We start from the raw sequence: 24,699 nt of genomic DNA on the forward strand, positions 1-24,699 counted from the left end.
AAACATAGGGTGTACCCATTTTGGCCGCTTGTAGCATCACCCATCTCGCGGTCTATCCTGCCCTTGCTCGTGAACAAGACCGCAAGATCCTTGAACTCTACTCGCCTACTGCCCGATGACAGCTGGGATAGGCTCCGACATGTCCGCGATGCCTGTGCGGACAAGCGGTAGGGACGGACGGATGGTATAATTGTCATTCATTTGATTTTCTGATGTGTTCTTGTTCTGCCCTCTTTGGTTCGTGTTGAAACGTCATTTTCTATTTAATGGTTAAGCCCGCCCTCCTGTGGATGCTTGGTGTAAGTGTTTTACTCAGCACGAGACGATTGTATGTTCATTTTATTTACGTGTCGAAGTGACGTTAGCCAACATGCTACAAGCTAACGATCGTTTCACGCGGTGTTTTCTTTCTTTTGTATTTCAGTTTTACGATGGTCTTAAGAGGGCAATGGTTTGAGGGCATTCGTCAATAAATCGGCATTTAAGACAACCAAGTCTGATGATTCGCTGGTGGAAAAGTAGACGCTCAGCACATTCTGTTTGATTTAATGTGTCATAACATGATAAATCTACCGTGCGTTCTTCTGTTTTATTTCCCATGCATCAAGTAAGTTTGCACTTGAATTAGGGTGACATCTATTTTCTGGGGCAATAAAAACCGTCAAATCAAAAATCCCACCCAAAGAATCTGCACTCAACAGCTCACAAAATCTTCGCAGCACATTGAAAATCTAGATGTTGCATTCGAAGCACTCTCGGAGCAATGAGAGCAACATATCCTTTCTACACGCGCACATGTGCATGGCGGCAAAAGAAGCACAGATGCTCGCAGGTTGTTGTTGGGCCCCGGCATCTTTCCCACGTTCTCCCACCGGTGCAGGGCGGGGTCGTCGCGGTGGACCGTCTTCGTATCGGGCGATTCGGTGTGTTCATTTACACAAGTAGTATGGCTGAAGAGGAAGATGATGTCGGTGGAGTTTAACGCTTGCAACGGTTTGCTAATTTTATTATGCACCAAAAGTTGAAATGCGTATTTTCTTGTGTTGTTCACCAGTGTCGCTCCTGTAAACGGCGACCGCGGCGGGCAAACCACCTAAGTGGATACTTTGTATTCGTCATTATCAGTTTGGCCCGTGAACAACTATCTGTCTTTGTGCTCCTTAAACAAATGTATCGTTGTGGAAGAAGCCTTGAAGCTGTCGGACCACAATGTTTTTCCGCTTCGACTCTTGGCAAAAAAAAAAACATAAAAGCAGCACAGGACGCCGCGTGTGCATGAAGCCTTTCTGCCATATTGGAGGGTGACTTTGAAACTGTCGTGGGGGAAAGCCAAGCATGCCTTGGTAAAAAAAAAAAAAGAAAAAAGTGAGCCACAAGATGATGTGGCAAACTTTTGTGCTCCCTGAAAATCAACACTAATTCTGAGAGGCTTGAATGTAAAATGTTTTGCATTCTCGTCTTGATCACAAATTGGAATCCACCGACCACCACGTGACGTATCTGAGGGAGCGGCCTGCTTCGGGCTTGTCGCAGGCTGACTGGACGTCCATCATTTCCTCTCCTCCAGCTGAGACTTTCAGTGAGGCGGATTATCTTCCCCCCCCCCCCCTTTAAACATGTGGAGGGGACTCAAATGGTCTCTTCTCACAATGAGCATATTTTGGAGCTGCGCTTCAGGTAAGCAATCTTATCTTTCGTCAATATAAAAAAGTGAAGAGTTCGTTGCTAAAACAATACCGCTGTCGGCGGGTACTGAGTTATCATAACTGCATCTGCTTATATTCCGTTCCGGTGCCCGAGATGAACGACTTTATTGCAATATCACACGGGTGAATTACAAAGACTCTTGTGAACATTTTAGAACGCTGATTATTCGGAGACTCGGAGCACCAAAAAAAAAAAAAAGAACCACCATGTTGTTGCTGTATACAACTTAGAACCTTTGTTCTTATTTGTGGTAACAAAAGTAACATGTTGAAGTGTGCTTATGGAGCTCGGTGACGTAAACTGCCGCTTGAAAGTGGAACGGGACGAGATAAGCGCAATGACTTTATCCCGTTGTCAATTTTGCAGTGCATGCGGCGGAGTAGATTTCTTGTTCAAACGTCATCGAGCCTTTGGCATGTTATTCATAGTTTCTAATCATTTAGAGGTGAACGTGGGCTTTCAATCGTTATTTTTATTTATGTGGGATCCTGTTCTCTTACTTGATGATCATCGTCTTGTTACTATTAGCCAGGTGACGGCTTTTAGTGGCTCTTAGTTGTTAGCATAGTACTTAATATAAAGTACTGCGAGCAAACCATTGACGGCTGTTGCAGACTTCATAACAATATCGCTAACTTATTGTGCAGAAATATGTCGATTTTCTCATCACACGCACGCACGCACGCACGCACGCACACGAAAAGAAGCTTTTTACACAGTTACTGTTCGTTGTAATGTTTCTGTCATAAGTGATCTAGTTGCATCAGCAATCATTTTTGGCAAAGATGTTTTCTTTTAATTTAGTTCCAAAATTCAGTAGGACTATTAGGAGACTCTAATTTCAGTGTGTCTTTTATATCTCCCAGTGAATCGCGGGGCGTATTTGAATTTTATAGGGTCCAATAGAGGGGCCGGGCTTCGGTTTACCTGATTGAGCCAACAGTTCAAAAGGCTTTCACGGTGAAACTTAGTCCAGCCAGGCTTGGCTTTGTACTTTTTTTTTACGGACTTCTTGAGATAAGAAGGGTCTATTTAAGAAGGGTGATTGATGCAATGTTGTGCGTTGCATTGAGTTGCGGTGTGCTCTGTCGCCCTCCAGTGGTGAGAGGTGTGATGACCATGAAGGTCGATTGGGGTTGAATGTTTTGTATTTGAAGAAACGAAACTCGTATTTGAAAAAATACAACTTAAGTCTGCAAACCAACGTGCCGAGCAAATGTGGCAACTTGAAAAATAAAACAATTTATTCAAATTAAAAATACTTATATAAAAAGTGTTTTCGCGTTGAAAATGGTTTTGCTTTGCCTCTGCAATTTTTTTTTTTTTTTTTTAATCACCACAATTTACTTTCCAAGATTTGAATATGCAAAGTTTTTTTCGAGGTAAAACTAGTTTTGCTTCGCCTTGGTAATTTTTTTTGAAGAAACTGTTTTCAGGTTTCACCTCAATTATTTTTTTCAGATGCATATTTTATATTTTCTGACGCACATTCCCCCCCCCCCCGCCTCCCCCCCCCCCCCCCCCAGATCGGGCTCAATACTAATTTTGAGTTGCACCTTTTTGTTTTGACCAAAATCTGGCGTGGGGGGGGGGGGGGGGGCGGAATCCAAATCAAAGCCAAAACAAACAAAGTGCTTCTTTTATGCTAACAGAATTAGCCCCAGGTTGCTGGCGACAGACCAGAGAATGAAGGGCAGACAAGCTTTTGTTTCTTTTGGTCTTCGAACCCAGAAGGTGACAAAGGGCGTTGTCTCCCCTGACGAGATGTGCAGTTGGTTGCGATGCCCCAATAGTACCACCTAACGCCCACGTGTGGAACTACATAAAGTATTCCATCAGTGTGCTCTGATCTGTCCGCCCGCCCGATCCCCAAATTGTGCCCTCAGCCAAGCGCTGTGATCCCGGATGGCTCGAGTACGACGCCAGCTGCTACAAGAAGGTGGAGGCCCCCAACGGTTGGCTGGGGGCCCGTCACCACTGCATCTGGGAGGGCGGGGACCTGCTCTCCATCTCTTCCTCGGCCGAGGAAGACTTTGTGAAGAAGACCATGATGACCCAATTTTGGCTGGGACTCTCCAATCTGGTGAGACGCAAGCACAATCGGCCGTGGGCTCTGCAGCGCTACTCCGTCGACGAGCTTGATTGTGGGTTTTTTCCTTCTCAGAAATGCGATGACATCTGGTGTCGCTTTGAAGACGGAAACCTGACTTGGTCCGACGGCGAGACGCTGACACACACCAACTGGGCCTCAGCTCAACCTGGGAGGTAAGAATGAAGTCACAACATGGCACGCTGTCGTTGTCAGGTGGGCACACGTTGATGTCACTCGAGAGAAACAAACATGCCCATTCTTCCAGTTTGGCCCATTTTTGGTTGTGTGTCTCGCCTTAACTCGAATTCTCTCGGCAGCACCTCGGTTGCGTCCTGCGCCTACGTCAACCGTTGGGCTTATTGGGAGCCTGGCAAGTGGATGTCTGGCTCTTGCGCTTCCTCGCTGGCGTACGTTTGCGAGCGGCCGCTGAGTAAGCCTGCACTGCACGTCTGCGTTGCCCTTGGAAGGAGAGAAGCGCAATTGTAAAAGTCTTCCCCCCCCCCCCCCCCCCCCCCCCCCAGAATGCCCGGCTGGGCGGACGTGTGCCCGCAAAGCCAGTGCTGCTGTAGTGGCGAGTGAGTTGTCGCACGCTTTTCACCGCCTCTATTGTCATGGTTTCCTACAAAATGTTGCTTTTTTTTTTTGTGGCCTCAGCTTCCGACTGTGACGATGGATACATGCAGTATGGCGATTTTTGCTATCATTTTACACCACGGTCCAATCGTCTAAATTGGGAGGAAGCCGAGAGGTACTGTCTCGCTCGGGGAGGCCACCTGGCCAGCGTTCACTCTGAGGAAGAGGTCCGATTCATGTTGGGTGAGCCTCAAGGGGAAGCGCACTTGTCGTCCAGTCCCGCAAAGTTTGACCACGGGCATCATTTGGCTGAAGCTCTTCTTGGACTGAAGCTCTTATTCTCCTTTCCTCAAGGTCACACGTATGACAATTGGGCTTGGGTGGGACTCAAGAGGAAGAACAACAGCAACTACGAGTGGACTGACGGAACAGCTTTGGTGAGTGACATGCCTTTGAAAAAGTCGTTTTGCACGAGCTGAGTTGGCAGGTCCCTGGCACCATAAGATCCAGGACGTGCAAGACTTGCAGGTAAAAGTCCTGGCCTTCTGACCGCTCATCTTGGAGACCGTTTTTGAAAGTGCCAGGGAGGGCACAATGTACGTCTTTTGAATGTACATAGTGTTTGGCCACCGATAAACTGAAACTGACAAAGTGAATCTTAAATGTGAGAAGGTACAAGGGCGACACCGTCATGTGAGTGATGGTGGTGGGAAGCTGACCAGATCAAATGCAGCAAGCTCAAGTCCTGTCCAAAATGTCATCCGCAGGACTACAACCGGATAGGAGCCAAATATGGTGACTGTGGATTGGTGGATGGAAGTGTGGATGTGAAATCAGTCCATTTGTCTTCCTGTTTCACAGGTCCATTTGTGTGCCAAAAAGGTCCCAACGTCAAACACGCCTACACTCACTTTGCACCCTTCTCCCGTCATGCGCTGCGCTCTCATATTTGCCCCCGCCCTTTCCTGCAGCAAAGCGCCGAGGACCTCAACAGCTGCCACCATTGGTTGGCCAACCGGGTAGGTGGGCGAGCGTCCGGTAGACACGCCGTCTGCTGTCACCCAAGGGCCAAGCGCGCGCCTCTATAATCTCAAGCGCCGCCGCCGTCTGTCTGCTCGCAGACTGGACTGACCAATGCGGCTGGTGGCTGGACAACCCCACCAACGACTTCTGCTACCTGATCGTCCGCCAGCCCAAGACCTGGAAGGAGGCCCAAGACGACTGCCAGCGGCTGGAAGGACACCTGAGCAGCATCACCGACTTTCACGAGCAGATCTTTGTACACGGTAGGCTGGCCATTCCTTTCTGTCCACACATGAATGAATGAATTCTGTCGTTCCCCGGTTGGGCAATGTGCCGCATTGGGATTGATTGGAGACGTTACAAACAGGCGATTGTTCGATGATTGATCCTACGGACCTTTGCTGTAGGGATAATTTAGCGTGCGGACGAATGGCCCTCTCGGGAGTTGGAACATTTTCCGAAAGGGCATTCTGCCAAGACGTTCCCAACAAAACCTCACAATACGTTTGTTCTGTGTGCTGGCTTGAGGACAACATATTGGCGGCCACGACCGCTCGTTTTCGGAAAGCAAAAACACATTCAAGCAAAGTATGGGCTCGAGCACAAAGCTCAATGAGCCGCTGAGTAAAGTGTCTCTCTGAAAGCCGTTTCCAACCGTTCGTTGTTTGCCTCGGCTCCAAAGGTTACGTCAAGGCTCTGGCAAACGCGCCCTCTCTGTGGTTGGGTGCTAACACCTCTATCACTGAAGACGACACCAAATGGACTGACGGATCCCCGTTCGCTTACATCCGCTCGAGCGCAGGTCGGTCCGGAAGCACGTCTGTCGTTTGGAGGAACGGAGGAGCGCTTAGATCTTGTCTCCCCCCAGGTGACGCCGATGCCAGCTCTCGGGAAACCTGTCTTTCCTTCCTCACCGGCAGCGGCGACTGGAAGGCCGACAGGTGCTCCCACATGCGAGGCTACATGTGCAAGAAAACGAAAAAGGGTAAATGAGATGTGACGCTCCACCGGCTGTCATCACGCGTTGACGTCCGTCTTTGCTCTTGCAGGAGTGACGGCACCTTCGCCGTTTCCTCTCCATGGTAAGTCGCCTTGAACTGTGCGTCGCAATGTATACGCCTCAAACAACACACACTTGCAACGGCCAGTAAATGTCCTGCTCCGTTGATCTTGGCAAAAAGAAGTTGCAGCGGGGCGCTCAAGTCACACCGTCTTGTCGTCATATGCCAAATGTGTCCGCCTGATCCCCAAATTGTGCCCTCAGCCAAGCTCTGTGATCCCGGATGGCTCGAGTACGAAGACTGGTGCTACAAGAAGGTGGAGGCCCCCAACGGTTGGCTGGGGGCCCGTCGAGACTGCGTCTGGCAGGGCGGCGACCTGGTCTCCATCACCTCCTCGGCCGAGGAAGACTTTGTGAAGGACGCCATGGGCAAGAAGACCCCCTTCTGGCTGGGACTCTCCACTCTGGTGAGACGCACGCACTGGCGGCCGTGGACTCTTGGAGCGACCGCCTTGATCGTTTTTTGTTCTCGCGGCCCAGAATTGCGACGACGTCTGGTGTGACTTTGTGGGCGGAAACCTGACTTGGTCTGACGGCGAGATGCTGACACTCACCAACTGGGCCTCAAATCAACCTGGGAGGTAAGAAATCTCAACTTTGCATGCTTTCCTTGTTAAGGGCACTCGAGAGAAGGAAAACATGCCCAATCTTCCATCTCGGCCCATTGTCGGTCGTGGGTCTCTCGCGACTTGTCTCGACAGCACCGACGTTGCCTCCTGCGTCTACGTCAACCAAGGGGCTTGGAGGCAGCCTGGCAAGTGGAGATCTGGCTCCTGCGCTTCCTCGTTGGCGTACATGTGCATGCGGCCGGCGGACTGTAAGCCTGAGCATCCGACGTAATGATGCCGTTGAGAGGAGAAAAACGTAACTGGGCCTTTGTTTACAGTCTGCCCGGATAAAGAGAGGTGTTTACCCAAAGGGGGTTCTGCTCTCGTGGCAAGTGAGTTGCAGTGCGCTTGTTTGCACTTTCACCATCCCCTCATGGTTTGCTACAAAATGTTGTTTGCGGCTTCAGCTTCCTCCTGCGACGATGGCCACTTCCTGTATGGCGATTACTGCTATCGTTACGAGGAAATGCTAAAAGACTGCGATGAAGCTGAAGATTTCTGCCGTGTGTGGGGAGGTCACCTGGCCAGCGCCCACTCAGATGGCGAGGCCCAGTTTTTGGCAGGTGAGCACCAACGCGTATCGACGAGGGCGGAGGTGGTCCATGATCACATTCAACGGGCTTGGCGCTGATGGTTCAAAAACTCTGTTTCCTTTCCTCAAGCTCACAAGCAATCAGCAATGATGCCTCTTGTGGGACAAAGGATGGGGGTGAACGGAAAATATCATGTAAGTTGATGATGGCAGTCTAAAGATGAATCATGTCAATAAGTTGCACCGAGAATGTCACGTGACGAGGATAGATTGCAACCATACAACGTTGTGGCTTGGCATGCAGGACTACAGCGAGTGGGGCTCCATGGACTGTAAACGACTGGCATCTAATGGAAAGCTCCATGATGTCACCCGGAGTTCCACCAGGCCATTCTTCTGCAAAAAAGGTCCAAAACGTCCCAAACACTCATTTCCCACACACGGTGTGTCACGATGCTCATATTTGGCCCCGCGTCCCTGCAGCTAAGCACGGAGGGCCTCGACAGCTGCCAGGTGGGCGTCCGGCACCGCCCCCGTCCGTCTCGCTCGCAGGCTGGACTGACAAATGCGGCTGGTGGCTGGACGACCCCTCCAGCGACTTCTGCTACCTGATCAACCGCAAGCCCAAGACCTGGAACGAGGCCCAAGACGACTGCCAGCGGCAGAAAGGGAACCTGCTCAGCATCACCGACTCGCACGAGCAGAACTTTGTACACGGTAGGCTGGCCATTTGTCGATTATGCCTGGCATCTGTCTTTGGCCATTCTGCTCCCTTGAGGTATATTTCCGAATGACGATTGTGCTCCATATTGTTAGGTTACTTCAAGGCTCTGGAGACCGGTCCCGCTTTGTGGTTGGGCGCCAATGAAACGATCGATCTTGACGGCGGCAAGTGGGCTGACGGATCCCCCTTCTCTTACGTCCACTTCAGTGAAGGTCGGGCGTGGATGTTTGTCGGCTGCAGTTTGGAGAAATGGACCGGCGCTTAGATGTCAGATGTTCTCTCTCCAGGCGCATTTCTGAATGACCATTGTGCTCCATATTGTTAGGTTACTTCAAGGCTCTGGAGACCGGTCCCGCTTTGTCGTTGGGCGCCAATGAAACGATCGAGCTTGACGGCGGCAAGTGGGATGACCCCTTCTTTGACGTCCACTTCAGTGCAGGTCGGGCGTGGATGTTTGTCGGCTGCAGTTTGGAGAAATGGACCGGCGCTTAGATCTCAGATGTTCTCCCTCCAGGTGACACCGATGGGGGCAAATGTCTTTCCTTCCTCACCGGCAGCGGCCACTGGAACGTCGACGCGTGCGACAACACGATTGGCTACGTGTGCAAGAAAAGAGGAAAAGGTGAGATGCGATGCTCCGCTGACCCTCATCACGTGTGTCATGACATCCCCATCCGTGTTCCCGCTTGTAGGAAAACCGTCAAAACCCCTGCCGCCAAATGACGGTAAGTTGCCGTAAATGTTTTTTGTGAATAGAAGCGAGAGAGAGAGAACAAGGTTGTGCTCTCACAGGCTACATGAAAAAGATTGTCTGCCAAGAGGATCGGGGAACTCTGAAATGTCCCGAAGAACGAGTCATCCGGATCCGGTCAGCCTTCTACGGGCGGAGGCGTAGCGACGTCTGTCCAAATGGCAACGCAACAGATGGTAAGACAAAAGGATCCATGAGTGGCGACCTTGACTTTGGCTTGGCGTTCTGGAGCCGCGTTGGTCAGACTGAAGGAATGCGAGCTTTAGCATTTCTGTAGCTGCGTTTTCACAAGTGTTGCAACTCACGCCTTAGGATACTTAATTATCAAAATGCCCTGCGATTGACACGTGATTGATATGAATTGAAAATACCTTGATTCCTTAATAAAATCAGAAGTGCCCATGTGTCAAACGGGTGCCGGTGTGTTGTAACTTGCAGGGACGTGCACGGTGGACCTCTCTTTCTACAAGACACTGTGTGACAACGATCATGATTGCACCATTTACCTTTCGGATTCACATTCGTGCCCTGGTGTCTCCTCCATATACTTGCACATTGTCTACAGCTGTGAAGAGACAGGTGGGCTTCACATCCCGACACTTACTGTTGTGCCCAGAAAGAGCTTCGGCAAGGGACGGGTGTCCAGATCATTGAATGTGTGTCAACTGAGCATCCCTTCCATGTAACTAACGTTTGTCTTTCCTCAGTGTGTCTTGACAGTCTGACAACTGACAGGAGCATCGCAGACTCTGCCTTTTCAGCCTCTTCCTCTATGATCAAGGACAAACTTCACAAAGCGCATCTCGGAGGCAGCGGGTGCTGGTTACTGAGCGAAAAGTGTTAGTTAAAAAAGCAGTTAAAAAAGCCGACCTTATTTGTGTGTAATTTGGTGTCCCATGCAATGTAATGCCTTCCTCGTTCAGCCGGCAGCTGGATCCAGGTGAACCTCGGTCAGAGGAAAAAGGTGACAGCCCTCGTGACCCAGGGCTGTAATACAGGCGTTACGAAACGGTCCGCCGAGTTTGAGATGCAGATCAGCATTGACGGAAAGACTTGGTATACCCACCCAGACGGGCAGGTAAGCAGCCGGCCGGTCAGGCAACCCATGCTCTTGTCATTGCAAACATGCACGTGCTCTGTTTCTAGTTTGGTTTGGGGACTCGTCTACTAGCCACGCCTGTGTTCACCCAGTATGTCCGCCTCCTGCCAGTCGACTACAGATTGAATGACGGCTTTCGCTTTGATGTCTTGGGGTGCGCCGTTGACGACACCGCTCGTGAGTCAAACACTCGGCCGCTCTGAGCGCTGTGAGGAAACCAGCTTCAAATGTGCTTTGATTTTCCCTTTTGACCCTCAGACATCACCTGTGCCAGCAATTTCAAAAGCCTCACCAAGTTCGCCAGTTCAAAGACGTGAGTCAGACCCGACATGACGTTTCTTGGCGGTGAAGCCTCCCCTCCCAACTCCCACGTTGTCTTCCGCAGGGTCCTCTGCCCCCCGGGCTGCGGCAAAGCCCCCCACATTGTCTACGGAACATCGATCTACAACCAGGTATGTAAATACTGAACGACCCTCCGGCGGCTTTGTCTGAGACGTTTTCTGAGTGCAGGACTCAAACATCTGCACGGCCGCTATTCACGCGGGTATCATTCGGAACGAGATCGGAGGAGCTGTGACTTTGCTGAAGGCGCCGCCACAAAACGCCGACCTCATCTACACCGAGAACGGGATCACTTTAGTTCCGTGAGTGGTCAGCTCTCACCGCCGAGTCTGCTTATAGAGGCCCGGCTCATTCTCACTTTACTGTCTGCAGATACGGTGGCAAAACGGCTTCTTACGCCTTTGCTGAGAACGGTGAGTAGAATGTCCAGAATAGAAGTCATTTCACACTTGATGTGACGGCATCTTGCGTGCAGAGCCCAGATGCTTGGGACCTGACTGGGAGGAGTTTGCGGGCTTCTGCTACAAACGTTTGGATGATCAAAAGACGTGGTACGGTGCTCAACACGCCTGCAGGAGCGTCTGTGCCGAACTGGTGTCCATACGCTCCGAGGCGGAGCGAGATTGGCTGCAAGAAGCCATGAACTTTGGTGCGTGCGCCAACGCCCGACGGTCTTCCGTCACAACTACTCGATATCTGGGAAGCGCATGAGAGCTCTGTTGCTGTCTGTCCTCTGCAGGCACGGGCGACGCGTGGACCGGACTGAACGACCTGGTCGTCAAGGGCAGATTCATGTGGTCGGACCGCCAGAAGGTGACCTTCACCAACTGGGCTAAGGGAGATCCCGCCCGCCTGTTGGAGAATTGCGTGGCCACGTTGAGCCAGGTGGGTGCGGTTATTTGTCAACACCTGCCCAACTGTTTGAAATCATCTGATTTTGACTTTCAGACTGGCAAATGGAGAAAGATGTCCTGCGTGCGACTCAACAGCTTTGTGTGTAAGATGCCCACGGCGCGTTATCCAATCAAAGTGCGTCTTGCATCTGGAGTGGCAGCCTGCCGTGATGGCGTCCGGGTGTGGAATGACTCTCAGTGAGTCTTGCATCTGGAGTGGCAGCCTGCCGTGATGGTGTCCGGGTGTGGAATGACTCTCGATGAGTCCAAGTTGCTGGTGGTCTCAGTACAAATATTCTGATTTGATTATTTAAAGTTCTATTGACCATGAATCATGTTATTGACCATGCATTTATATTATTCTGTTTAATTTATCATGCATTCAAAGTTATTCACATGCATTATTCTTTGGTTTGATTTACCATGCGTTATTATTCTGTTTAATTTAACATGCGTTATTATTATTATTCCGATTCATTTACCATACGTTCTTTTCATTCTTTCACTATTACTATTATGATTAATTCACCATGCGTTATTCTTCTGTTTAATTTATTATGCATATCCTGTTGTGAAAAATACATAAAAACAATAAAAAATTAAAAGACAATTCCCGTTCATACCTCATTCTTATTTTCCCATCCATCTTCTATCACTTAAATCTGGGGGCAGCACCTTTAGGACGGGCGCCCATCCTCCTCCCCTTTTGTCCAGCTCATCCCGGGGAATCGATCCCAAGGCGTTCGCAGGCCAACCGAGAGACAGGGTGTACCCATTTTGGCCGCTTGTAGCATCACCCATCTCGCGGTCTATCCTGCCCTTGCTCGTGAACAAGACCGCAAGATGCTTGAACTCTACTCGCCTACTGCCCGATGACAGCTGGGATAGGCTCCGACATGTCCGCGATGCCTGTGCGGACAAGCGGTAGGGACGGACGGATGGTATAATTGTCATTCATTTGATTTTCTGATGTGTTCTTGTTCTGCCCTCTTTGGTTCGTGTTGAAACGTCATTTTCTATTTAATGGTTAAGCCCGCCCTCCTGTGGATGCTTGGTGTAAGTGTTTTACTCAGCACGAGACGATTGTATGTTCATTTTATTTACGTGTCGAAGTGACGTTAGCCAACATGCTACAAGCTAACGATCGTTTCACGCGGTTTTTTCTTTCTTTTGTATTTCAGTTTTACGATGGTCTTAAGAGGGCAATGGTTTGAGGGCATTCGTCAATAAATCGGCATTTAAGACAACCAAGTCTGATGATTCGCTGGTGGAAAAGTAGACGCTCAGCACATTCTGTTTGATTTAATGTGTCATAACAGGATAAATCTACCGTGCGTTCTTCTGTTTTATTTCCCATGCATCAAGTAAGTTTGCACTTGAATTAGGGTGACATCTATTTTCTGGGGCAATAAAAACCGTCAAATCAAAAATTCCACCCAAAGAATCTGCACTCAACAGCTCACAAAATCTTCGCAGCACATTGAAAATCTAGATGTTGCATTCGAAGCACTCTCGGAGCAATGAGAGCAACATATCCTTTCTACACGCGCACATGTGCATGGCGGCAAAAGAAGCACAGATGCTCGCAGGTTGTTGTTGGGCCCCGGCATCTTTCCCACGTTCTCCCACCGGTGCAGGGCGGGGTCGTCGCGGTGGACCGTCTTCGTATCGGGCGATTCGGTGTGTTCATTTACACAAGTAGTATGGCTGAAGAGGAAGATGATGTCGGTGGAGTTTAACGCTTGCAACGGTTTGCTAATTTTATTATGCACCAAAAATTTAAATGCGTATTTTCTTGTGTTGTTCACCAGTGTCGCTCCTGTAAACGGCGACCGCGGCGGGCAAACCACCTAAGTGGATACTTTGTATTCGTCATTATCAGTTTGGCCCGTGAACAACTATCTGTCTTTGTGCTCCTTAAACAAATGTATCGTTGTGGAAGAAGCCTTGAAGCTGTCGGACCACAATGTTTTTCCGCTTCGACTCTTGGCAAAAAAAAAAACATAAAAGCAGCACAGGACGCCGCGTGTGCATGAAGCCTTTCTGCCATATTGGAGGGTGACTTTGAAACTGTCGTGGGGGAAAGCCAAGCATGCCTTGGTAAAAAAAAAAAAAGAAAAAAAGTGAGCCACAAGATGATGTGGCAAACTTTTGTGCTCCCTGAAAATCAACACTAATTCTGAGAGGCTTGAATGTAAAATGTTTTGCATTCTCGTCTTGATCACAAATTGGAATCCACCGACCACCACGTGACGTATCTGAGGGAGCGGCCTGCTTCGGGCTTGTCGCAGGCTGACTGGACGTCCATCATTTCCTCTCCTCCAGCTGAGACTTTCAGTGAGGCGGATTATCTTCCCCCCCCCCCCCCTTTAAACATGTGGAGGGGACTCAAATGGTCTCTTCTCACAATGAGCATATTTTGGAGCTGCGCTTCAGGTAAGCAATCTTATCTTTCGTCAATATAAAAAAGTGAAGAGTTCGTTGCTAAAACAATACCGCTGTCGGCGGGTACTGAGTTATCATAACTGCATCTGCTTATATTCCGTTCCGGTGCCCGAGATGAACGACTTTATTGCAATATCACACGGGTGAATTACAAAGACTCTTGTGAACATTTTAGAACGCTGATTATTCGGAGACTCGGAGCACCAAAAAAAAAAAAAGAACCACCATGTTGTTGCTGTATACAACTTAGAACCTTTGTTCTTATTTGTGGTAACAAAAGTAACATGTTGAAGTGTGCTTATGGAGCTCGGTGACGTAAACTGCCGCTTGAAAGTGGAACGGGACGAGATAAGCGCAATGACTTTATCCCGTTGTCAATTTTGCAGTGCATGCGGCGGAGTAGATTTCTTGTTCAAACGTCATCGAGCCTTTGGCATGTTATTCATAGTTTCTAATCATTTAGAGGTGAACGTGGGCTTTCAATCGTTATTTTTATTTATGTGGGATCCTGTTCTCTTACTTGATGATCATCGTCTTGTTACTATTAGCCAAGTGACGGCTTTTAGTGGCTCTTAGTTGTTAGCATAGTACTTAATATAAAGTACTGCGAGCAAACCATTGACGGCTGTTGCAGACTTCATAACAATATCGCTAACTTATTGTGCAGAAATATGTCGATTTTCTCATCACACGCACGCACGCACGCACGCACGCACACGAAAAGAAGCTTTTTACACAGTTACTGTTCGTTGTAATGTTTCTGTCATAAGTGATCTAGTTGCATCAGCAATCATTTTTGGCAAAGATGTTTTCTTTTAATTTAGTTCCAAAATTCAGTAGGACTATTAGGAGACTCTAATTTCAGTGTGTCTTTTATATCTCCCAGTGAATCGCGGGGCGTATTTGAATTTTATAGGGTCCAATAGAGGGGCCGGGCTTCGGTTTACCTGATTGAGCCAACAGTTCAAAAGGCTTTCACGGTGAAACTTAGTCCAGCCAGGCTTGGCTTTGTACTTTTTTTTTACGGACTTCTTGAGATAAGAAGGGTCTATTTAAGAAGGGTGATTGATGCAATGTTGTGCGTTGCATTGAGTTGCGGTGTGCTCTGTCGCCCTCCAGTGGTGAGAGGTGTGATGACCATGAAGGTCGATTGGGGTTGAATGTTTTGTATTTGAAGAAACGAAACTCGTATTTGAAAAAATACAACTTAAGTCTGCAAACCAACGTGCCGAGCAAATGTGGCAACTTGAAAAATAAAACAATTTATTCAAATTAAAAATACTTATATAAAAAGTGTTTTCGCGTTGAAAATGGTTTTGCTTTGCCTCTGCAATTTTTTTTTTTTTTTTTTAATCACCACAATTTACTTTCCAAGATTTGAATATGCAAAGTTTTTTTCGAGGTAAAACTAGTTTTGCTTCGCCTTGGTAATTTTTTTTGAAGAAACTGTTTTCAGGTTTCACCTCAATTATTTTTTTCAGATGCATATTTTATATTTTCTGACGCACATTCCTCCCCCCCCCCCCCCCCCCAGATCGGGCTCAATACTAATTTTGAGTTGCACCTTTTTGTTTTGACCAAAATCTGGCGTGGGGGGGGGGGGGGGGCGGAATCCAAATCAAAGCCAAAACAAACAAAGTGCTTCTTTTATGCTAACAGAATTAGCCCCAGGTTGCTGGCGACAGACCAGAGAATGAAGGGCAGACAAGCTTTTGTTTCTTTTGGTCTTCGAACCCAGAAGGTGACAAAGGGCGTTGTCTCCCCTGACGAGATGTGCAGTTGGTTGCGATGCCCCAATAGTACCACCTAACGCCCACGTGTGGAACTACATAAAGTATTCCATCAGTGTGCTCTGATCTGTCCGCCCGCCCGATCCCCAAATTGTGCCCTCAGCCAAGCGCTGTGATCCCGGATGGCTCGAGTACGACGCCAGCTGCTACAAGAAGGTGGAGGCCCCCAACGGTTGGCTGGGGGCCCGTCACCACTGCATCTGGGAGGGCGGGGACCTGCTCTCCATCTCTTCCTCGGCCGAGGAAGACTTTGTGAAGAAGACCATGATGACCCAATTTTGGCTGGGACTCTCCAATCTGGTGAGACGCAAGCACAATCGGCCGTGGGCTCTGCAGCGCTACTCCGTCGACGAGCTTGATTGTGGGTTTTTTCCTTCTCAGAAATGCGATGACATCTGGTGTCGCTTTGAAGACGGAAACCTGACTTGGTCCGACGGCGAGACGCTGACACACACCAACTGGGCCTCAGCTCAACCTGGGAGGTAAGAATGAAGTCACAACATGGCACGCTGTCGTTGTCAGGTGGGCACACGTTGATGTCACTCGAGAGAAACAAACATGCCCATTCTTCCAGTTTGGCCCATTTTTGGTTGTGTGTCTCGCCTTAACTCGAATTCTCTCGGCAGCACCTCGGTTGCGTCCTGCGCCTACGTCAACCGTTGGGCTTATTGGGAGCCTGGCAAGTGGATGTCTGGCTCTTGCGCTTCCTCGCTGGCGTACGTTTGCGAGCGGCCGCTGAGTAAGCCTGCACTGCACGTCTGCGTTGCCCTTGGAAGGAGAGAAGCGCAATTGTAAAAGTCTTCCCCCCCCCCCCCCCCCCCCCCCAGAATGCCCGGCTGGGCGGACGTGTGCCCGCAAAGCCAGTGCTGCTGTAGTGGCGAGTGAGTTGTCGCACGCTTTTCACCGCCTCTATTGTCATGGTTTCCTACAAAATGTTGCTTTTTTTTTTTGTGGCCTCAGCTTCCGACTGTGACGATGGATACATGCAGTATGGCGATTTTTGCTATCATTTTACACCACGGTCCAATCGTCTAAATTGGGAGGAAGCCGAGAGGTACTGTCTCGCTCGGGGAGGCCACCTGGCCAGCGTTCACTCTGAGGAAGAGGTCCGATTCATGTTGGGTGAGCCTCAAGGGGAAGCGCACTTGTCGTCCAGTCCCGCAAAGTTTGACCACGGGCATCATTTGGCTGAAGCTCTTCTTGGACTGAAGCTCTTATTCTCCTTTCCTCAAGGTCACACGTATGACAATTGGGCTTGGGTGGGACTCAAGAGGAAGAACAACAGCAACTACGAGTGGACTGACGGAACAGCTTTGGTGAGTGACATGCCTTTGAAAAAGTCGTTTTGCACGAGCTGAGTTGGCAGGTCCCTGGCACCATAAGATCCAGGACGTGCAAGACTTGCAGGTAAAAGTCCTGGCCTTCTGACCGCTCATCTTGGAGACCGTTTTTGAAAGTGCCAGGGAGGGCACAATGTACGTCTTTTGAATGTACATAGTGTTTGGCCACCGATAAACTGAAACTGACAAAGTGAATCTTAAATGTGAGAAGGTACAAGGGCGACACCGTCATGTGAGTGATGGTGGTGGGAAGCTGACCAGATCAAATGCAGCAAGCTCAAGTCCTGTCCAAAATGTCATCCGCAGGACTACAACCGGATAGGAGCCAAATATGGTGACTGTGGATTGGTGGATGGAAGTGTGGATGTGAAATCAGTCCATTTGTCTTCCTGTTTCACAGGTCCATTTGTGTGCCAAAAAGGTCCCAACGTCAAACACGCCTACACTCACTTTGCACCCTTCTCCCGTCATGCGCTGCGCTCTCATATTTGCCCCCGCCCTTTCCTGCAGCAAAGCGCCGAGGACCTCAACAGCTGCCACCATTGGTTGGCCAACCGGGTAGGTGGGCGAGCGTCCGGTAGACACGCCGTCTGCTGTCACCCAAGGGCCAAGCGCGCGCCTCTATAATCTCAAGCGCCGCCGCCGTCTGTCTGCTCGCAGACTGGACTGACCAATGCGGCTGGTGGCTGGACAACCCCACCAACGACTTCTGCTACCTGATCGTCCGCCAGCCCAAGACCTGGAAGGAGGCCCAAGACGACTGCCAGCGGCTGGAAGGACACCTGAGCAGCATCACCGACTTTCACGAGCAGATCTTTGTACACGGTAGGCTGGCCATTCCTTTCTGTCCACACATGAATGAATGAATTCTGTCGTTCCCCGGTTGGGCAATGTGCCGCATTGGGATTGATTGGAGACGTTACAAACAGGCGATTGTTCGATGATTGATCCTACGGACCTTTGCTGTAGGGATAATTTAGCGTGCGGACGAATGGCCCTCTCGGGAGTTGGAACATTTTCCGAAAGGGCATTCTGCCAAGACGTTCCCAACAAAACCTCACAATACGTTTGTTCTGTGTGCTGGCTTGAGGACAACATATTGGCGGCCACGACCGCTCGTTTTCGGAAAGCAAAAACACATTCAAGCAAAGTATGGGCTCGAGCACAAAGCTCAATGAGCCGCTGAGTAAAGTGTCTCTCTGAAAGCCGTTTCCAACCGTTCGTTGTTTGCCTCGGCTCCAAAGGTTACGTCAAGGCTCTGGCAAACGCGCCCTCTCTGTGGTTGGGTGCTAACACCTCTATCACTGAAGACGACACCAAATGGACTGACGGATCCCCGTTCGCTTACATCCGCTCGAGCGCAGGTCGGTCCGGAAGCACGTCTGTCGTTTGGAGGAACGGAGGAGCGCTTAGATCTTGTCTCCCCCCAGGTGACGCCGATGCCAGCTCTCGGGAAACCTGTCTTTCCTTCCTCACCGGCAGCGGCGACTGGAAGGCCGACAGGTGCTCCCACATGCGAGGCTACATGTGCAAGAAAACGAAAAAGGGTAAATGAGATGTGACGCTCCACCGGCTGTCATCACGCGTTGACGTCCGTCTTTGCTCTTGCAGGAGTGACGGCACCTTCGCCGTTTCCTCTCCATGGTAAGTCGCCTTGAACTGTGCGTCGCAATGTATACGCCTCAAACAACACACACTTGCAACGGCCAGTAAATGTCCTGCTCCGTTGATCTTGGCAAAAAGAAGTTGCAGCGGGGCGCTCAAGTCACACCGTCTTGTCGTCATATGCCAAATGTGTCCGCCTGATCCCCAAATTGTGCCCTCAGCCAAGCTCTGTGATCCCGGATGGCTCGAGTACGAAGACTGGTGCTACAAGAAGGTGGAGGCCCCCAACGGTTGGCTGGGGGCCCGTCGAGACTGCGTCTGGCAGGGCGGCGACCTGGTCTCCATCACCTCCTCGGCCGAGGAAGACTTTGTGAAGGACGCCATGGGCAAGAAGACCCCCTTCTGGCTGGGACTCTCCACTCTGGTGAGACGCACGCACTGGCGGCCGTGGACTCTTGGAGCGACCGCCTTGATCGTTTTTTGTTCTCGCGGCCCAGAATTGCGACGACGTCTGGTGTGACTTTGTGGGCGGAAACCTGACTTGGTCTGACGGCGAGATGCTGACACTCACCAACTGGGCCTCAAATCAACCTGGGAGGTAAGAAATCTCAACTTTGCATGCTTTCCTTGTTAAGGGCACTCGAGAGAAGGAAAACATGCCCAATCTTCCATCTCGGCCCATTGTCGGTCGTGGGTCTCTCGCGACTTGTCTCGACAGCACCGACGTTGCCTCCTGCGTCTACGTCAACCAAGGGGCTTGGAGGCAGCCTGGCAAGTGGAGATCTGGCTCCTGCGCTTCCTCGTTGGCGTACATGTGCATGCGGCCGGCGGACTGTAAGCCTGAGCATCCGACGTAATGATGCCGTTGAGAGGAGAAAAACGTAACTGGGCCTTTGTTTACAGTCTGCCCGGATAAAGAGAGGTGTTTACCCAAAGGGGGTTCTGCTCTCGTGGCAAGTGAGTTGCAGTGCGCTTGTTTGCACTTTCACCATCCCCTCATGGTTTGCTACAAAATGTTGTTTGCGGCTTCAGCTTCCTCCTGCGACGATGGCCACTTCCTGTATGGCGATTACTGCTATCGTTACGAGGAAATGCTAAAAGACTGCGATGAAGCTGAAGATTTCTGCCGTGTGTGGGGAGGTCACCTGGCCAGCGCCCACTCAGATGGCGAGGCCCAGTTTTTGGCAGGTGAGCACCAACGCGTATCGACGAGGGCGGAGGTGGTCCATGATCACATTCAACGGGCTTGGCGCTGATGGTTCAAAAACTCTGTTTCCTTTCCTCAAGCTCACAAGCAATCAGCAATGATGCCTCTTGTGGGACAAAGGATGGGGGTGAACGGAAAATATCATGTAAGTTGATGATGGCAGTCTAAAGATGAATCATGTCAATAAGTTGCACCGAGAATGTCACGTGACGAGGATAGATTGCAACCATACAACGTTGTGGCTTGGCATGCAGGACTACAGCGAGTGGGGCTCCATGGACTGTAAACGACTGGCATCTAATGGAAAGCTCCATGATGTCACCCGGAGTTCCACCAGGCCATTCTTCTGCAAAAAAGGTCCAAAACGTCCCAAACACTCATTTCCCACACACGGTGTGTCACGATGCTCATATTTGGCCCCGCGTCCCTGCAGCTAAGCACGGAGGGCCTCGACAGCTGCCAGGTGGGCGTCCGGCACCGCCCCCGTCCGTCTCGCTCGCAGGCTGGACTGACAAATGCGGCTGGTGGCTGGACGACCCCTCCAGCGACTTCTGCTACCTGATCAACCGCAAGCCCAAGACCTGGAACGAGGCCCAAGACGACTGCCAGCGGCAGAAAGGGAACCTGCTCAGCATCACCGACTCGCACGAGCAGAACTTTGTACACGGTAGGCTGGCCATTTGTCGATTATGCCTGGCATCTGTCTTTGGCCATTCTGCTCCCTTGAGGTATATTTCCGAATGACGATTGTGCTCCATATTGTTAGGTTACTTCAAGGCTCTGGAGACCGGTCCCGCTTTGTGGTTGGGCGCCAATGAAACGATCGATCTTGACGGCGGCAAGTGGGCTGACGGATCCCCCTTCTCTTACGTCCACTTCAGTGAAGGTCGGGCGTGGATGTTTGTCGGCTGCAGTTTGGAGAAATGGACCGGCGCTTAGATGTCAGATGTTCTCTCTCCAGGCGCATTTCTGAATGACCATTGTGCTCCATATTGTTAGGTTACTTCAAGGCTCTGGAGACCGGTCCCGCTTTGTCGTTGGGCGCCAATGAAACGATCGAGCTTGACGGCGGCAAGTGGGATGACCCCTTCTTTGACGTCCACTTCAGTGCAGGTCGGGCGTGGATGTTTGTCGGCTGCAGTTTGGAGAAATGGACCGGCGCTTAGATCTCAGATGTTCTCCCTCCAGGTGACACCGATGGGGGCAAATGTCTTTCCTTCCTCACCGGCAGCGGCCACTGGAACGTCGACGCGTGCGACAACACGATTGGCTACGTGTGCAAGAAAAGAGGAAAAGGTGAGATGCGATGCTCCGCTGACCCTCATCACGTGTGTCATGACATCCCCATCCGTGTTCCCGCTTGTAGGAAAACCGTCAAAACCCCTGCCGCCAAATGACGGTAAGTTGCCGTAAATGTTTTTTGTGAATAGAAGCGAGAGAGAGAGAACAAGGTTGTGCTCTCACAGGCTACATGAAAAAGATTGTCTGCCAAGAGGATCGGGGAACTCTGAAATGTCCCGAAGAACGAGTCATCCGGATCCGGTCAGCCTTCTACGGGCGGAGGCGTAGCGACGTCTGTCCAAATGGCAACGCAACAGATGGTAAGACAAAAGGATCCATGAGTGGCGACCTTGACTTTGGCTTGGCGTTCTGGAGCCGCGTTGGTCAGACTGAAGGAATGCGAGCTTTAGCATTTCTGTAGCTGCGTTTTCACAAGTGTTGCAACTCACGCCTTAGGATACTTAATTATCAAAATGCCCTGCGATTGACACGTGATTGATATGAATTGAAAATACCTTGATTCCTTAATAAAATCAGAAGTGCCCATGTGTCAAACGGGTGCCGGTGTGTTGTAACTTGCAGGGACGTGCACGGTGGACCTCTCTTTCTACAAGACACTGTGTGACAACGATCATGATTGCACCATTTACCTTTCGGATTCACATTCGTGCCCTGGTGTCTCCTCCATATACTTGCACATTGTCTACAGCTGTGAAGAGACAGGTGGGCTTCACATCCCGACACTTACTGTTGTGCCCAGAAAGAGCTTCGGCAAGGGACGGGTGTCCAGATCATTGAATGTGTGTCAACTGAGCATCCCTTCCATGTAACTAACGTTTGTCTTTCCTCAGTGTGTCTTGACAGTCTGACAACTGACAGGAGCATTGCAGACTCTGCCTTTTCAGCCTCTTCCTCTATGATCAAGGACAAACTTCACAAAGCGCATCTCGGAGGCAGCGGGTGCTGGTTACTGAGCGAAAAGTGTTAGTTAAAAAAGCAGTTAAAAAAGTCAACCTTAGTTGTGTGTGATTTGGTGTCCCAAGCAATGTAATGCCTTCCTCGTTCAGCCGGCAGCTGGATCCAGGTGAACCTCGGTCAGAGGAAAAAGGTGACAGCCCTCGTGACCCAGAGCTGTAATACAGACGTTAGGAAACGGTACACCGTACTTGAGATGCAGATCAGCATTGACGGAAAGACTTGGTATACCCACCCAGACGGGCAGGTAAGCAGCCGGCCGGTCAGGCAACCCATGCTCTTGTCATTGCAAACATGCACGTGCTCTGTTTCTAGTTTGGTTTGGGGACTCGTCTACTAGCCACGCCTGTGTTCACCCAGTATGTCCGCCTCCTGCCAGTCGACTACAGATTGAATGACGGCTTTCGCTTTGATGTCTTGGGGTGCGCCGTTGACGACACCGCTCGTGAGTCAAACACTCGGCCGCTCTGAGCGCTGTGAGGAAACCAGCTTCAAATGTGCTTTGATTTTCCCTTTTGACCCTCAGACATCACCTGTGCCAGCAATTTCAAAAGCCTCACCAAGTTCGCCAGTTCAAAGACGTGAGTCAGACCCGACATGACGTTTCTTGGCGGTGAAGCCTCCCCTCCCAACTCCCACGTTGTCTTCCGCAGGGTCCTCTGCCCCCCGGGCTGCGGCAAAGCCCCCCACATTGTCTACGGAACATCGATCTACAACCAGGTATGTAAATACTGAACGACCCTCCGGCGGCTTTGTCTGAGACGTTTTCTGAGTGCAGGACTCAAACATCTGCACGGCCGCTATTCACGCGGGTATCATTCGGAACGAGATCGGAGGAGCTGTGACTTTGCTGAAGGCGCCGCCACAAAACGCCGACCTCATCTACACCGAGAACGGGATCACTTTAGTTCCGTGAGTGGTCAGCTCTCACCGCCGAGTCTGCTTATAGAGGCCCGGCTCATTCTCACTTTACTGTCTGCAGATACGGTGGCAAAACGGCTTCTTACGCCTTTGCTGAGAACGGTGAGTAGAATGTCCAGAATAGAAGGCATTTCACACTTGATGTGACGGCATCTTGCGTGCAGAGCCCAGATGCTTGGGACCTGACTGGGAGGAGTTTGCGGGCTTCTGCTACAAACGTTTGGATGATCAAAAGACGTGGTACGGTGCTCAACACGCCTGCAGGAGCGTCTGTGCCGAACTGGTGTCCATACGCTCCGAGGCGGAGCGAGATTGGCTGCAAGAAGCCATGAACTTTGGTGCGTGCGCCAACGCCCGACGGTCTTCCGTCACAACTACTCGATATCTGGGAAGCGCATGAGAGCTCTGTTGCTGTCTGTCCTCTGCAGGCACGGGCGACGCGTGGACCGGACTGAACGACCTGGTCGTCAAGGGCAGATTCATGTGGTCGGACCGCCAGAAGGTGACCTTCACCAACTGGGCTAAGGGAGATCCCGCCCGCCTGTTGGAGAATTGCGTGGCCACGTTGAGCCAGGTGGGTGCGGTTATTTGTCAACACCTGCCCAACTGTTTGAAATCATCTGATTTTGACTTTCAGACTGGCAAATGGAGAAAGATGTCCTGCGTGCGACTCAACAGCTTTGTGTGTAAGATGCCCACGGCGCGTTATCCAATCAAAGTGCGTCTTGCATCTGGAGTGGCAGCCTGCCGTGATGGCGTCCGGGTGTGGAATGACTCTCAGTGAGTCTTGCATCTGGAGTGGCAGCCTGCCGTGATGGTGTCCGGGTGTGGAATGACTCTCGATGAGTCCAAGTTGCTGGTGGTCTCAGTACAAATATTCTGATTTGATTATTTAAAGTTCTATTGACCATGAATCATGTTATTGACCATGCATTTATATTATTCTGTTTAATTTATCATGCATTCAAAGTTATTCACATGCATTATTCTTTGGTTTGATTTACCATGCGTTATTATTCTGTTTAATTTACCATGCGTTATTATTATTATTCCGATTCATTTACCATACGTTCTTTTCATTCTTTCACTATTACTATTATGATTAATTCACCATGCGTTATTCTTCTGTTTAATTTATTATGCATATCCTGTTGTGAAAAATACATAAAAACAATAAAAAATTAAAAGACAATTCCCGTTCATACCTCATTCTTATTTTCCCATCCATCTTCTATCACTTAAATCTGGGGGCAGCACCTTTAGGACGGGCGCCCATCCTCCTCCCCTTTTGTCCAGCTCATCCCGGGGAATCGATCCCAAGGCGTTCGCAGGCCAACCGAGAAACATAGGGTGTACCCATTTTGGCCGCTTGTAGCATCACCCATCTCGCGGTCTATCCTGCCCTTGCTCGTGAACAAGACCGCAAGATCCTTGAACTCTACTCGCCTACTGCCCGATGACAGCTGGGATAGGCTCCGACATGTCCGCGATGCCTGTGCGGACAAGCGGTAGGGACGGACGGATGGTATAATTGTCATTCATTTGATTTTCTGATGTGTTCTTGTTCTGCCCTCTTTGGTTCGTGTTGAAACGTCATTTTCTATTTAATGGTTAAGCCCGCCCTCCTGTGGATGCTTGGTGTAAGTGTTTTACTCAGCACGAGACGATTGTATGTTCATTTTATTTACGTGTCGAAGTGACGTTAGCCAACATGCTACAAGCTAACGATCG

General features: G+C 50.2%; 2 protein-coding genes across 5 annotated transcripts; both read left to right on the forward strand.

Moving 5' to 3' along the window:
* Positions 1–806: 806 nt before the first annotated feature.
* On the forward strand, positions 807–12,014 carry LOC148398290 (C-type mannose receptor 2-like). 3 transcript variants are annotated; one of them, XM_088377175.1, is made up of 37 exons: positions 807–1,677; positions 3,594–3,790; positions 3,872–3,972; positions 4,117–4,229; positions 4,321–4,374; positions 4,454–4,615; positions 4,727–4,809; positions 5,140–5,233; positions 5,344–5,391; positions 5,494–5,658; positions 6,078–6,197; positions 6,264–6,380; positions 6,445–6,477; positions 6,660–6,862; positions 6,936–7,036; positions 7,157–7,272; positions 7,342–7,395; positions 7,471–7,626; positions 7,726–7,790; positions 7,900–8,002; positions 8,079–8,312; positions 8,412–8,531; positions 8,645–8,758; positions 8,834–8,941; positions 9,012–9,044; positions 9,112–9,246; positions 9,509–9,649; positions 9,778–9,909; positions 9,994–10,148; positions 10,217–10,346; positions 10,428–10,482; positions 10,555–10,621; positions 10,680–10,813; positions 10,884–10,924; positions 10,987–11,160; positions 11,251–11,396; positions 11,460–12,014. In XM_088377175.1, the coding sequence occupies exons 1-37, from the start codon at positions 1,617–1,619 to the stop codon at positions 11,604–11,606; spliced, it is 4,212 nt and encodes a 1,403-aa protein (XP_088233301.1). In that variant the 5' UTR covers positions 807–1,616; the 3' UTR covers positions 11,607–12,014. The 3 variants fall into 3 exon arrangements, with proteins under 3 accessions (XP_088233301.1, XP_088233300.1, XP_088233302.1); XM_088377174.1 differs by having other exon boundaries at positions 808–1,677; positions 5,140–5,254; XM_088377176.1 differs by lacking the exon at positions 8,645–8,758 and having other exon boundaries at positions 809–1,677; positions 5,140–5,254.
* A 938-nt stretch (positions 12,015–12,952) lies between these two features.
* On the forward strand, positions 12,953–24,160 carry LOC148398291 (C-type mannose receptor 2-like). Of its 2 annotated transcripts, none has more exons than XM_088377185.1 (37): positions 12,953–13,840; positions 15,743–15,939; positions 16,021–16,121; positions 16,266–16,378; positions 16,467–16,520; positions 16,600–16,761; positions 16,873–16,955; positions 17,286–17,379; positions 17,490–17,537; positions 17,640–17,804; positions 18,224–18,343; positions 18,410–18,526; positions 18,591–18,623; positions 18,806–19,008; positions 19,082–19,182; positions 19,303–19,418; positions 19,488–19,541; positions 19,617–19,772; positions 19,872–19,936; positions 20,046–20,148; positions 20,225–20,458; positions 20,558–20,677; positions 20,791–20,904; positions 20,980–21,087; positions 21,158–21,190; positions 21,258–21,392; positions 21,655–21,795; positions 21,924–22,055; positions 22,140–22,294; positions 22,363–22,492; positions 22,574–22,628; positions 22,701–22,767; positions 22,826–22,959; positions 23,030–23,070; positions 23,133–23,306; positions 23,397–23,542; positions 23,606–24,160. In XM_088377185.1, the coding sequence occupies exons 1-37, from the start codon at positions 13,780–13,782 to the stop codon at positions 23,750–23,752; spliced, it is 4,212 nt and encodes a 1,403-aa protein (XP_088233311.1). In that variant the 5' UTR covers positions 12,953–13,779; the 3' UTR covers positions 23,753–24,160. The 2 variants fall into 2 exon arrangements, with proteins under 2 accessions (XP_088233311.1, XP_088233310.1); XM_088377184.1 differs by having other exon boundaries at positions 12,954–13,840; positions 17,286–17,400.
* Positions 24,161–24,699: the final 539 nt, after the last annotated feature.

This window comes from Syngnathus floridae, chromosome 5, assembly GCF_059516105.1.
Source record: "Syngnathus floridae isolate MCC-2025c chromosome 5, RoL_Sflo_1.0, whole genome shotgun sequence".
Taxonomy (NCBI): Eukaryota; Metazoa; Chordata; class Actinopteri; order Syngnathiformes; family Syngnathidae; genus Syngnathus; species Syngnathus floridae.

Bases quoted from the DNA above. Each gene is read 5' to 3' on its own strand.
- LOC148398290 (XM_088377174.1), top strand. From the start codon at position 1,617: ATGTGGAGGGGACTCAAATGGTCTCTTCTCACAATGAGCATATTTTGG. The intron at 4,810-5,139 runs GTGAGTGACATG...TGTCATCCGCAG, and splicing joins GGACTGACGGAACAGCTTTG to GACTACAACCGGATAGGAGC. The intron at 10,347-10,427 runs GTGAGTCAAACA...TTTGACCCTCAG, and splicing joins CGCCGTTGACGACACCGCTC to ACATCACCTGTGCCAGCAAT.
- LOC148398291 (XM_088377184.1), top strand. From the start codon at position 13,780: ATGTGGAGGGGACTCAAATGGTCTCTTCTCACAATGAGCATATTTTGG. The intron at 22,295-22,362 runs GTAAGCAGCCGG...CTCTGTTTCTAG, and splicing joins ATACCCACCCAGACGGGCAG to TTTGGTTTGGGGACTCGTCT. The intron at 23,543-23,605 runs GTGGGTGCGGTT...TTTGACTTTCAG, and splicing joins GCGTGGCCACGTTGAGCCAG to ACTGGCAAATGGAGAAAGAT.